Source organism: Ruditapes philippinarum, unplaced genomic scaffold, assembly GCF_026571515.1.
Source record: "Ruditapes philippinarum isolate M1 unplaced genomic scaffold, ASM2657151v2 ctg2314_1_1_1_1, whole genome shotgun sequence".
NCBI lineage: Eukaryota > Metazoa > Mollusca > Bivalvia > Venerida > Veneridae > Ruditapes > Ruditapes philippinarum.
Genome location: NW_026858538.1, coordinates 293,299 through 306,206, shown reverse-complemented (window position 1 = coordinate 306,206; position 12,908 = coordinate 293,299). Strand labels below are relative to the sequence as shown.

The 12,908-nt window shown below is 32.4% G+C and overlaps 1 protein-coding gene across 1 annotated transcript in view; it reads left to right on the top strand.

Annotated features, from left to right (window-relative positions):
• LOC132753535 (E3 ubiquitin-protein ligase RNF213-like) overlaps positions 1–12,908 on the top strand; it is a 115,065-nt gene that overhangs the window by 55,447 nt on the left and 46,710 nt on the right. Inside the window, exons 16-31 of the mRNA XM_060744012.1 lie at positions 1,423–1,637; positions 2,019–2,144; positions 2,343–2,501; positions 3,133–3,294; positions 3,451–3,697; positions 6,532–6,735; positions 7,163–7,340; positions 7,651–7,787; positions 7,998–8,072; positions 8,728–8,834; positions 9,110–9,254; positions 9,702–9,900; positions 10,420–10,660; positions 11,108–11,254; positions 11,413–11,524; positions 12,229–12,394. Of these exons, the coding sequence (XP_060599995.1) occupies positions 1,423–1,637; positions 2,019–2,144; positions 2,343–2,501; positions 3,133–3,294; positions 3,451–3,697; positions 6,532–6,735; positions 7,163–7,340; positions 7,651–7,787; positions 7,998–8,072; positions 8,728–8,834; positions 9,110–9,254; positions 9,702–9,900; positions 10,420–10,660; positions 11,108–11,254; positions 11,413–11,524; positions 12,229–12,394 (2,620 nt within the window). The remainder of the gene's footprint in view (positions 1–1,422; positions 1,638–2,018; positions 2,145–2,342; positions 2,502–3,132; positions 3,295–3,450; positions 3,698–6,531; positions 6,736–7,162; positions 7,341–7,650; positions 7,788–7,997; positions 8,073–8,727; positions 8,835–9,109; positions 9,255–9,701; positions 9,901–10,419; positions 10,661–11,107; positions 11,255–11,412; positions 11,525–12,228; positions 12,395–12,908) is intronic.

Sequence of the window (12,908 nt, the reverse complement as noted above, 5' to 3'; positions counted from 1 at the left end):
ATTTCATAGCTGTTTTTAACAAGAAGCACAAGGACTATTCTAAAAAAAACCTGCACCTTCTTGTGTAAATTCGCCTACTTTTGGACAATGCAACGCTTTTCATGGAATGGCACGTACATGCCAAATAAAGGTTCCATGATAAACTACTGTTACAGATTGTATGTTTATATGGTTTTAACTGCACATTGACACATTACCGGTTATACCGTGCCGAAAACTATGGCCAACCTAAATTTTAAGAACGTCAAAAAGTAAATGTAATCTCTTAATGGTTATGTTGAATAAAAACTATTAAATTACAAAATGTGATGCTTACAAATCAACAGTCTTGCGTCAGTGTGCGATTTTTATGCCACTGCAATCTGTGATATGTGTGTGTGTGTGCGTGTGCGTGTGCGTGTGTGTGCGCGTGCGTGTCATAGTGAGCTTAATAGATCTTAAACAGTACAAGTTTGATTTCAACCAAACTGGCCAAGATTGTATCATGCGGTAAGGACTTCTAAAGTTGTTTAAAGAATTTGAATCTATGCAAAAATCTGTTTTCCAAGAAACAAGATTGTTCATATTCAAGCACTGGTGTCAAAATTGGCCCCGCCCTAGGGGTTTATAATAATATTTAGTAAATAATATAGTAAACATTTTAACAGCCTTCTTTTTCTTGAAAAATTCTAGGGCTAGAGCTCAGATGTTTAGCATAGAGCTCAGATGATTTGAGGTCATGACATCTAGCAAGAGAAATGATCTGAGCACTTTATAAGGACATTATGTTTAAACCTTAATATTTTCAGAATAGGTAATGCTTAATTGAAAATAAGTATTCAAGAAAAAATGATAACTATATTTCAAAGTTTAATACAACTATGTAATACAGTAAATGCCATTTTTTGAAGTAAGGAAACATTTATTTTGAATCAATTATTTTACTATTGCCTTTGTATCTGAACATGAGACATATCTGCACATATACTTTTATTAAAAGTGCTGAAATTTGAGCCTGAGTCCCAAATGCACTTGTCTCTTGCATTATGGAGGTTCAATTATATAGAAACAAAACAAAATATATATCACGTCTATAATGTTCCTAATTCATGTATTTAGTGTTATATAAATGCGTTGGCATAGCACATTTTCACAAATGCAATTTTGTTTGAGAAGGATTGTTTTGCGTCGTCAAGTCGGCAAGTTCATGCAAGACAACCGTATGTCATTTTTTCGTACACATTATTATTTGGACATATTTGTCGTAGGATTTTGTCACAGACTAACATTTTATTTGCTACGCAGACGTACAACTCAAAAGACCTCTGTGTCGGTGCGACCAAGCCTTTAGTTCAGTCCATTGATTATCGTTTAAATATCAAATTCAAATTTCTGTAAACGATTACTTAATAACCAAATGTAATTATGTTTTATTTTCTATAGTAAAAGAATTGAAGGTTTTTGTTGATCTGGCCTTAATATCAGCGGGTGATGATCCATTAATGATGGACAAAGTAGAATGTCTTCATACGGCAGTTACTGGATATGCGCCGCTCATTTTTGAGCTAGATCCAATGTCGGACTACAAGGATTTGCTTGAACGCTGCCAGGTTGTTTGGAAAGAATTAGAGTCAAACGACAACCTTCCACAAATGCTGGTGGGTATCCGACTTAGTTTTGTAATTTAGTTCATCAGAGTACAACGCTCAAAGATGAGTTGGCAGTTTGTTCGTCGCTCGTCATCTTTCGTTTATTAAAATTAATGTTACTCTTTCATAAAAGCATGTTCATTATTTAACAAATTACACTGCATAATGTAATTGGTTACCGTTATCGATTTGCACAGGGTACAGTACTGTTTGTACACCATTTAAGTTTGGCAAATGACGACTTTTTGTGTGCTTATGCTATTTATTGTTATTGTGATTTTAAACTCAACAGATAAGTGTATATAATGGTTATAAAAGAAAGATTCAGTTTAGTACACAGTGGAAAATGTTATAAAATTTCTTTTTGCTGTTCATTCTTTGCTTTTTTAGATTGATACAAATAAGGAGTTGGAATGGCTGAAAGATGTTGTAAAAGCACATGGATCCGTCGAGGTTACGTCTTTCATGCAAGCCGATGCTATTAACAGTTGTGGTGTTTATACTATCGGAAAGATGGTATGTGTTTTTGAAAATTTAAGGTTGATTAGTTCCAAGATAGATTGTTTATGCCTATCGAGTTTCTTATTAGTAATAAGTCAGAAAAAAGATAAACATTTAGTTTAATGTTACAAGTCAACTTATTTCCAAGTGGTCACATTCTTACGAAGTCACAAATCTTTGACATATAATTAACAATAATCTCTCTTATTTTAGGCGCTAGAAAACTCATTTAAACTCACAGTGCGAGAAGAAGCTGGGAAGCGACAGAAAAGAGACTACACACTTGTACAGCTTCAGGACTTAACCAGCCGGCTGATGCTGGTCGCCGGAAATACTGAAAACGGAAATGAGAACGTTGAAAACTTCGTTATGGTAAAGTACATTTTAGTTTAGATTATGCATGCTGATCATTTTCATACAAATTATCAAATTCTTTATTGAACTATCGTACTTTCATTTATTACACTCACAAGAGCCTTAAAGAGCACATATTCTGTTTAATATACCTTCTTTTATGCGATTTCTGCAACATATTTGTTTATAATAAAATACTTTACGTGACGTAAAAATGTATATAAGAGTATATATGGTAAACATTTATTAATATTTGATGTGTAAGAATATTATGCATATAGCATTGTGTTATGAATCCACCTAAGAGTAACCTGAAATATTGAATTAATTTGTCAGTTTCGATGTTATATTTTTGTCCTTCGAGATCATTGATTCCAGCACATGAAGTGTTGAAGATTGAACACCGCTTTAGCTTGTGGTAAGGGGCGATAGGAATGTTGCACTTTTCCATTATCCCTGAGGAACAGAATCAATCAGATCAAGTCTGCATTTTTCATGTGATTTTCTGGTTTTCATTGCTTCCGAGGGATCCCCTTTCCAGATTTTTTTCTCACAAATTCATTATTTTTTTATTGTATAACATTCAAAGAATCATGCAATACTTAGCACATATAAAATATGACAATGAAGATGTTTGATTGTATTACAGACATTTGACGGTATCATGAGACTATGCAAAGTATATAATAAACTTTGTTCAGCCGGATGCGTACTTTTCCACGATTGGTCAGTAAGATGTCTATGTGATAAAAGCAAGCCAGTTGCATTGATAATGCAGTTTGGACAGGGTGAAGATATACCAACAATTAAGGTACTTTTTTATTATCTAAAAGCAGTCAATCAAAAATAAGTGTTTTAATTTCAATTATTGTTTGTAGAATGTCTTTACGTTCTTTAATATTTATTATGTTTATGTGGCTTAGATATCAAAGATTCGTAACTTCATATATTCTATTTTGAATTTTAGGGACTAAGGTCAGAAACAGAAGACTTGAAGGATTTGATTCCGAAGCTTGCAAAATTCATGGAAAATTGTTTAATGCAGTGGTTGCAACATATAAAAGACAAACGCAAGCAGTACATACATCTAAATTATTTCACAGTAGATCAGCTCGTAATCCTGCAAAAAGAGCTTGTGAAAGTTGGAACTGATCAACTCCCGTCAAATCTTTTGTATCCACTGATTTCAGCAGTGAAAAAAAACTGTTCTCATGGTAAAGTCGTTTAGAATTTATACATAATTTTTATACATAATCATTGCGTTAATGTGACATGACTTTTTCCGTCATTATTCTCTCGACTTTGGTTGTGGTTTTTATACCCCCAAAAACGAAGTTTGGGGGGTATATAGGAGTCACCCGGTGGTCGGTTGGTCGGGCGGTCGGTCGGTCCAGACGTCCGTTGCATTTTCCTTGTCCGGAGCATAACTTGAAAACTAATGGTTGGAATTCAATATAACTACATACAATGGTCAAGCACATTGAGAGGAAGTGCAGTGCACAAGAACCATAACTCTATCTTGACTAATTACAGAGCTATTGTCCTTTGTTACTTTTCCTTGTCCGGGGCATAACTTGAAAACTACTGGTTGGAATTCAAAACAACTTCAGAAAATTGTCAAACACAATAAGGGGAAGTGCAGTGCACAAGAACCATAACTCTATCTAAAGTAATTACAGAGGTATTGCCCTTTGTTGCTTTTCCATTGCTTTTTTTTTGTCCGGACCATAACTTGAAGATTAATAGTTTGAATTCAATATAACTACATACAATGGTCAAGCTGTGACATTGAGAGGAAGTGCAGTGCACAAGAACCATAACTCTATCTTGACTAATTACAGAGTTATTGCCCTTTGTTACTTTTCCTTGTCCGGGGCATAACTTGAAAACTACTGGTTGGAAATCAAAACAACTTCATACAATTGTCAAACATGATAAGGGGAAGTGCAGTGCACAAGAACCATAACTCTATCTAAAGTAATTACAGAGTTATTCCCTTTGTTGCTTTTCCATTGCTTTTTTTTGTCCGGACCATAACTTGAAGACTAATAGTTTGAATTCAATATAACTACATACATTGGTCAAGCACATTGAGAGGAAGTGCAGTGCGTAAGAACCATAACTCTATCTTGTCTAATTACAAAGTTATTGCCCTTTGTTACTTTTCCTTGTCCGGGGCATAACTTGAAAACAACTGGTTGGAATTCAAAACAACTTCATACAATTGTCAAACAAAATAAGGGGAAGTGCAGTGCACAAGAACCATAACTCTATCTAAAGTAATTACAGAGTTATTGCCCTTTGTTACTTTTCCATTGATTTTTTTGTCCGGACCATAACTTGAAGACTATTGGTTGGAATTCAATATAACTGCATACAATGGTCAAGCACATTGAGAGAAAGTACAGTGCATAAGAACCATAACTCTATCTTGACTAATTACAGAGTCATTGTTCTTTGTTACTTTTCCTTGTTCGGGGCATAACTTGAAAACTACTGGTTTGAATTCGAAACAACTTCATACAATTGTCAAACATAATAAGGGGAAGTGCAGTGCACAAGAACCATAACTCTTTCTAAAGTAATTACAGAGTTATTGCCCTTTGTTGCTTTTCCATTGCCTTTTTTGTCCGGACCATAACTTGAAGACTAATGGTTGGAATTCAATATAACTGTTTACAATGGTCAAGCACATTGAGAGAAAGTGCAGTGCACAAGAACCATAACTCCATCTTTACTAATTACAGAGTTATTGCCCTTTGTTACTTTTCCTTGTCCAGAGCATAACTTGAAAACTACTGTTTGGAATTCAATTCAACTTCATACAGTTGTCAAGGACATTAAAAGGAAGTGCAGTGCACAAGAGCCATAACTCCAATTTGACAAAATACAGAGTTACTGCCCTTTGATACTTTTCCTTGTCAGGAGCATAACTTAAAACGTACTTGTTGGAATTCAAAACAACTTCATACAATGGTCAAGCACAATAAGAGGAAGTGCAGTGCACAAGAACTATAACTCTATCTTCAGTATTTATAGAGTTATTGCCCTTTGTTCCTTTTCTTTGTCTTTCTGGACTTATTACAGAGTAATTCAATTAAACATCATCAATGGCCAACCACATTGAAAGGAAATGCAACATATAAGAACCACAACTATCTTTAATTGCCCACAACCATAACTCTATATTTCAATTCTTTTACAAGGTATTCTGTTACTAGTAACATCCTCATTTCCAAAGCAGTCTTGTGGGGGTATTAATCACATTTAGTGATAGTTCTAGTTTCTATTTAATAGAACAATAACACCTTGAAGATTATTACAATAACTGAATTGCAGTAGATGTAATGTGGCATAGATATTAGATTGAATAAGGCAAATCACGACTTCTATGCTCACCAAGAATAATCAATATCTAACTTTGACTCTTTAAGGATTGTAGTCACTTTCATGGTTCCCAAAAGAAAGTTCAATTCCAAGACGTATAGATGATTACATTTATTTAAATAATTAGGTCCACTTTGTTTTGGAAGAAGAAAAGTTATAGTCATGTCGTCGTTCTTGCACCCGTTGCCGTTGCGTTGCCTCTCTCATAATTCTAATGCAATTTAATTGAAACTTTACATGATATATAGGTACTCCAAGTTCTTGCGCATATTAAGCGGAGTTATGGCTCTTGTATAAAAAAACACGTTTTGCCCCGTTTATGATTTTTGTGTCTCCTGCTACACAGTAGCCGCAACATGCAATAAGCTCTCATGAGGTTACACATGTGATCACTATTTGCTCTTGTGTTATTTATGTTTGGATCTTTTTGATTTGATAAATGATTATAAATGACTTTAACATTCAAGGTCATTTTTTTTAATTTTGCTAATATTTCCTGAACTGTCATTTTTTATTGTAATGATTTATACTTTCACAAAACAACAAAGTAAAAAGTCAAGCATTGCCTCCGCGGTGACTATTGTTTTGTACAATGCTCATCACAGTTTCACTGGTAATGCAATACGACTAGCACATATTATTTCTGACATTTCATCCGTAGATGATTTAGTGGAGGCAATGATTGATGCAAAAGAGGATATTTCTGAAAGTAAACATCAAGACGAACATGAAAACAATGATGTTCAAGAAAATTGCGAAGATGAAAAGAAAAACATATTCGTAGAAGAAATTGTTAACGCTGGATATGATTTGGAATTAGCAATAAAAGCGCTTGACCATGTTGATCCTGAAGATATTTCTGAAGGTATGCGAGCTATCTTACGTTGATTTAATGTATAATTTTAATCCATTTCCTGTATTAATAAAAAAAATGATACCTTCTTTGCAAATTGAAAAAGTCCCCTAATGCTCATAGATAAAGGAGGGCTAGAGTAAAATAGATTGTTATTGATCAACAATTTCATTTGGCTTCATACAAAATTGTAATATAGCAGATTGTTCCAAACATCATGTCATCCGCTTCTACTGATTTTTACGTTACAAACAACTTGGGGAAAAAAACAACATTTTTTTTCACAAAGGTTTTCGTAAAAACTTGAATATTTAATTTAATCTACAAATGAAAATTCCTTATGGGTGACCGAACAAGTTTGAATTGAATGTAATAAAATAAAAAAACGAATCAAGACATCAAATTACAAACGAACATATTCTTCTTGCTTTTTGTAAAGGTATAGTATGGTGCATGACAAATGAAGATACAACAGAAGGCACTGAAAATGCAATTGGTTATAGTGATGGTCAGGCGAAAACGGAGCGTGAAGTATCAGACTTCAGAGGTTGGAGTCAGTCTGGAACATCTTTTTCGACCATGATCACTTCCAGTGTATACAAACTTACTAAACGACTGTATGTAGAAAGTTTTTGTATGACAAAATTAAAAAAAAAATAAAAAAATTAAACAGAGTAACATGCCTTCAATTTCAACTTCTCTACGCATTTTCATATTATGTAGCCATCATGAAGTCGCCCATGCTTTCAATTAAGATTAAATCTTTATTATTCCCGCTTAAAGTGTTGGTAACAAAAACTGCGTATGAGTAATTTTGTTTTTCATTCATTTGACTGTTAGCATAACATTGTTTTTTCTTTTAAATTTTATCGATTTTGATATTCTTTGTTTATGACAAGGTATTTAGGATTGCAATTTTGATTTTAGTGATGCAGGCTCCGAGCCGTTACTCAACAAGCTGTTCACACTTTGGCAACAATTTCTCCACTCTGTAACTTCAAACATGCAAGATTATCTCAGCTTGGAACATCTTGGCCTTATCCTAAAACATTTAGCAGCTAAAGGTTTGTACATTAAAAAAATGCCATTTCATTAACCCTTTTTAAGAATTATAATCATGTTTTCTGTGTAAGATCTTTCTAACAAAAGTATATGAGTTTCATTGTTTGATTAGAGATTTGTTTTATTTATATGGAACTATCCTATTTTATAAGCAAATCATTTTATGAGAAAAACGGAACTCTATAACAGTGTAAGTGTTCTCTAATATGTAGATTCAAGGCTGATTAAAAGATCACTACCGCCAAGCTTTTCAGTTGGAGAGCCAAACTTGCTTATGTGTCCTTCAGGTAGGTACAGCTTTGCTTTATATACACTTTTTCTTGTTATCATTCTATTTTTTAGAAAATTATCAAACACATTCAGCATTCCTTATTAATGATTTTTGACATTTAACTGTGTTATGCAGTATGTAATCTTAAAAAAATAATTGAAATAATCACTTTAGATTTTTAATGTCTTACAATGAAACGAAAGTAAATTGGTAAATATGTGTTTGTATCTCAAAGATCAAAACATCTAATTTGGAAGGATATGTTTATAAATATTTTATAACAAAGTAGCGACACATGAGCAAAATTATCTAAAATTCAAATGCAAATCTTCTGTTATCGCTCCCTCCTCTGGTCATGAAAAGACGAATATAAAAATGAGTAATTATACTTATTTTTCAAAGTTTACTAAATATTATTCAAGTTATTACATAACAGTGTTTGTGCAAAAAACATCCTCCGTTATGCTAAAGTTTTTGTCTGATGAATGTATATTCAATCAAGAACGTGTAGATGCTAGCTTTGTCAACTTTCAGTGTTAAATGAAATGAAATAAGTGTTTCGAAAGCGATGTTTGAAATTCAATTATACATATGTAAAGTATATATTGAAATAACTTTTAAGAACTGCTTTGAACAGTTATTTACATTTGCAATTTGTATTTGTCTCCAAGCTGATGTGATAGTGACTACGTTATCGATGTACATGCGAGACAGACACCAGCCATTGCCACAGTCTGATGAAATTTTACTGTGTACAGACAAGACAACTAAAGATGAGGTTAAACACCTTACATAAGATAAAAACAGATATAGTAATGGTTATACTGGTATAGCTATAAATGTAAAAAATAATACATATCTTTAAAATGTTAGATTTGCTTTTCGTGTCAATTATTCATCAATCATTACTTTATTTTTAGTCATAACTTATGTCGTATTTTTACTAAATTAAAAAGGCAATGAAGATGTATTTACTTAAGCTCTTTCCACATCCCAGATCAATGAGGGCAAACATTTTTTATATCATTGTTTGACTGTTTTAACATGAAACAGGTTGACATTTTTTGGCGACGAGCAATATTTGGCAGGAGCTGCAAAATTTATTGTTTGATGAATGCTGATGTTCTGCGATACGATGTCAGTGAAGCAGCAGAGAGGTGTCTTGATGAATATTTGAAAGAGACTCATTTTTCCAAAGGTCAGTTATGCTTCTAATTTGTTATTAATAGATTTAGACATATAATTGCAGGTCTCATGTTTTCTTTTAGATTATATTACGTCTCGGTATAGAAAAGCTGCTCAATATATCAATTAGTTCTGCATGTAAAACATACTGGTTATGGATTTTACTTTGAAGGTTGTTAATCTTTTGTATATTTACAAAGATTAAAAATGATATTTTTACATAAAACTCGTTTGTTTAGCTTTCATAAAAATATAACCTTGTATCTGTCAAGTTGTCTCTTTTTGTTTGCTATACTGCATGTATTCCAATGATGATTCATTACAAATGGTACTCATTCGTTGAGCTACATAAACGTCTTTCATCGTGAATGAAAAAGCAATTTTCATATTTTATTTTATTTTATTTATTTTTTGAATTTATTTTTTTCAAAGAGAATTTTTCAACTTTAACATTCTCTAGATATGAACTACCAACTGATTGTAATTTGCGGTTCTGACAATGAGTACAGATCAACAATTGTATCGTCCCTTGACAAATACAAGAAACAACCTCTTCCAATTAATATTTCCCGCGTTCGCGAGTATGTACAGTCAAAACTGCGAACTGAGGAGGATGACAATATCGGAATCACTCCTGCAGCCTGTATTGACAGCGAACGGTTTGTTCTATATGACATATCATTTTTCTTTTCTGCATTATATTTGCCGTCTTCATTCTAGCTAAATATTTTTCAAAATTTGTTTTTACACAGAAGCTATTTTTTTCTATTTTTAAAGCAAAATTTGAAGTATTCTTAAATTTGTTATTAGCCATTTAATACCGAATCCTTTTTCAACTAATTATGATTCAGATCATGTTTATAAAATTAAATGATGCAATCTTTCAGATAGTTGAACAAATACGTATAAGTGTTTTGAGGATGTTTCTAAATTTAAAATTATACCAAAGTCAGTATAAATATCTAGAAATGTTTTCACCTATGTTAGGGTTTGAAGAAGGTGGTTGGCAATTTCCGTTTTTAATGTTCTTTAGGGATTCTATTTTGTTTTATTCTATTTATAAAAAGTGTTAAATTTGAATCAACTTTCAAGTGGTTTTATAGAAACTCCAGTGTAGTGAAGTAAACAATGTAAGTTATATCTTTGTTTGAATACCTCTTGTTTATTTTTACATGCAGATCAACTGTACGGTTGATAAAATCGTGGAGAGCAGGTGTTGGAAAATCACTTTTCAAGACGAGACAGGAGGAAAAACTATTATCTTTAAACAAAGATATTGAAGTTAGAAGAGATATTGTATCCATTCCGCTGCATGAGAAAACTGTAGATATGCACAATATTATACAGAAATTACTTGAATACACGCACACACCATCGGAAATGACAGCTAGACTGTATCACATAGATATTGCACATGAGGTAAATTGATATCTTGTTAATGACAATTGAATAATACGAGCAATCTATGCAGAGCATTATCGACTAAAAAGTATCACTTCATTGTGTTATATTTTTCTGGTCCTTTGGACAATTGACTTTAGCACTTCTTAGTGTTAAAATTGAATGATGCTAAAGCCGGTGCTAGAGGGCATGAGCGATGTTGCACCTTTTAATTATCCCTTATGTTCAGAAATCTGCAATTTTCATGTAATTTTGCTGATTTTCATGCTTCCGAGGCATTCCTTTTTTCAAGATATTTAAGAGTTAATCAGTTATAGTACTGTGCAGATTCGAATCTTGTATAATATTATCAGAATTATCGTTTCCCACAACAGCATGTAACCGTTACAGTTAATTTCAAATAACGAAAACACATACATAAATACCTTATCTAATAATAAAAAATATGGATATATAATGTTTTAGGTCGAAAATGGTGTAGACAACCTTCTGTTCAATCTCTGCATCCTTGAATGTTTAACAGACAAGGCTGGGTATGTATGGAGAAAATCCCCTACAGATATCTATCTGTTTGAAAATATGCCATTATTGGTGGAGGAAACAAACAAACGTGTAAGTAAATATGTAATTTGATATCTATATCAAAGGAATTAAATATATTCTGTCATAAAGTTAAGTTATTTCTTCAGTAAATTGTAAATTAATTATTTGAATTCGATAACAATAAATGATGATTTTTTAATTAAAATAAAGCTATTTATAATTATTAGGGAAAGGAATTGCACTATGTTCACGCAATGCTGTCTATTTTACCTGACCTGACATGTAGATCACCAAAAGAAAGCTTGAATATATACAAAGGGATAGGAATCAGACCAAATGGTATTTAGTTTTAATACCGAACTTGAACAATTGTTTTTCAGTTTGTGACATTGCTTAACTTTCATTCGTTAATCTCTTTGTTCAAAAAAAAAAGTTTCTTTTAAGTCACAATTTAAATTAACATATCTTTAATGTTTTTCTTAATGAACTTTTTCGTATTGGTCTGGAATTAAGAGAATAAACTGATTTTGCAAGAAACATTTTCTTCGTACACATACGTACACTGGCATAGTGGTGACATTTGTAGTAGCTTTGTTATCTTGTGGTCACAATTTATTATGTTGTGGCTGCGACCTTTTGTCTTGTGGCGTCATAACTTATTATATTGCGTCCTCAAGATATTTACCCGTGGCCTCAATATATTATCTTTCGGCAACAACGTATTATCTTGTATCAAATCTTAATATCTTGAGGCTTTAAGATATTATCTTCTGACATAAGGAAAATGTTGAAGCCACAAAATACTATCTGGAGACCTCAAGATAATACATTGCCGCCACAAAATATTATATTGAGCCCACAAGATAGTAAAATTAGTGGCCACAAGATATAAAAAAAAATTGCAAATGTCACCTCTATGACGCCGTACTATGAAGCTGTAAATACGATTATTTTCAAAGAATTTGTTTTAACTACTGCAATTATGACAAGGTAAATAACATTGTTAGTCAAAGTGTATCTTATCTCACTTTTATTACATACAGATTTCAAACATTCAGATCAACTTTTCGATACAAAAATGTTTCGAAGTCCAGTGTTTCAAAGAACATTTCAGTACTTGCTTCGATTAGAGCATAACGCGACTTTTGAAGGTGTGCATCCGCATGTATCAGAAGGAACACCTGAAATGTGTTTGGATGTTTTATTGAGGTACCTACTAGAAATTTTACCTTTTATAAATTTATGACTACTCCGATATTTTCAAGGGTAATATGAAGTTTTAATGTGTTTTTGAAACTGCTTAAGAATCATCGTCGGTTGGTGAAAGTTGTTTTTATTGTACGCCCGAAGACCTTCAGTGTATTATGGTATGGCTGTGTTCGTCCATCTGTCCGTACATAATTGGTTATTGCAGCATATCTTTAGAATGATTTCAGAGACAGGTTGCTATGTCAACAAATATACTTAAAATATTGCAAATATTTGTGATAACACAAAAATAACTGAAAATATTTTTATGAAACTTTGAAATAGATAAGAGTATAAGATTGATAGATGACAGTATGGAGTTTATGCACATTAAGTTTACCCGGCCTGAGCTTTCGTGAAAAAATGTTTTTTACTTCAAACTTTCAATATATGTTTCTTATCATCACCCAAATCATATGAGGCAAGGTTCATACTTCTAGCACCTTTATTATCAGAATTATTTTCTTAAATTAAG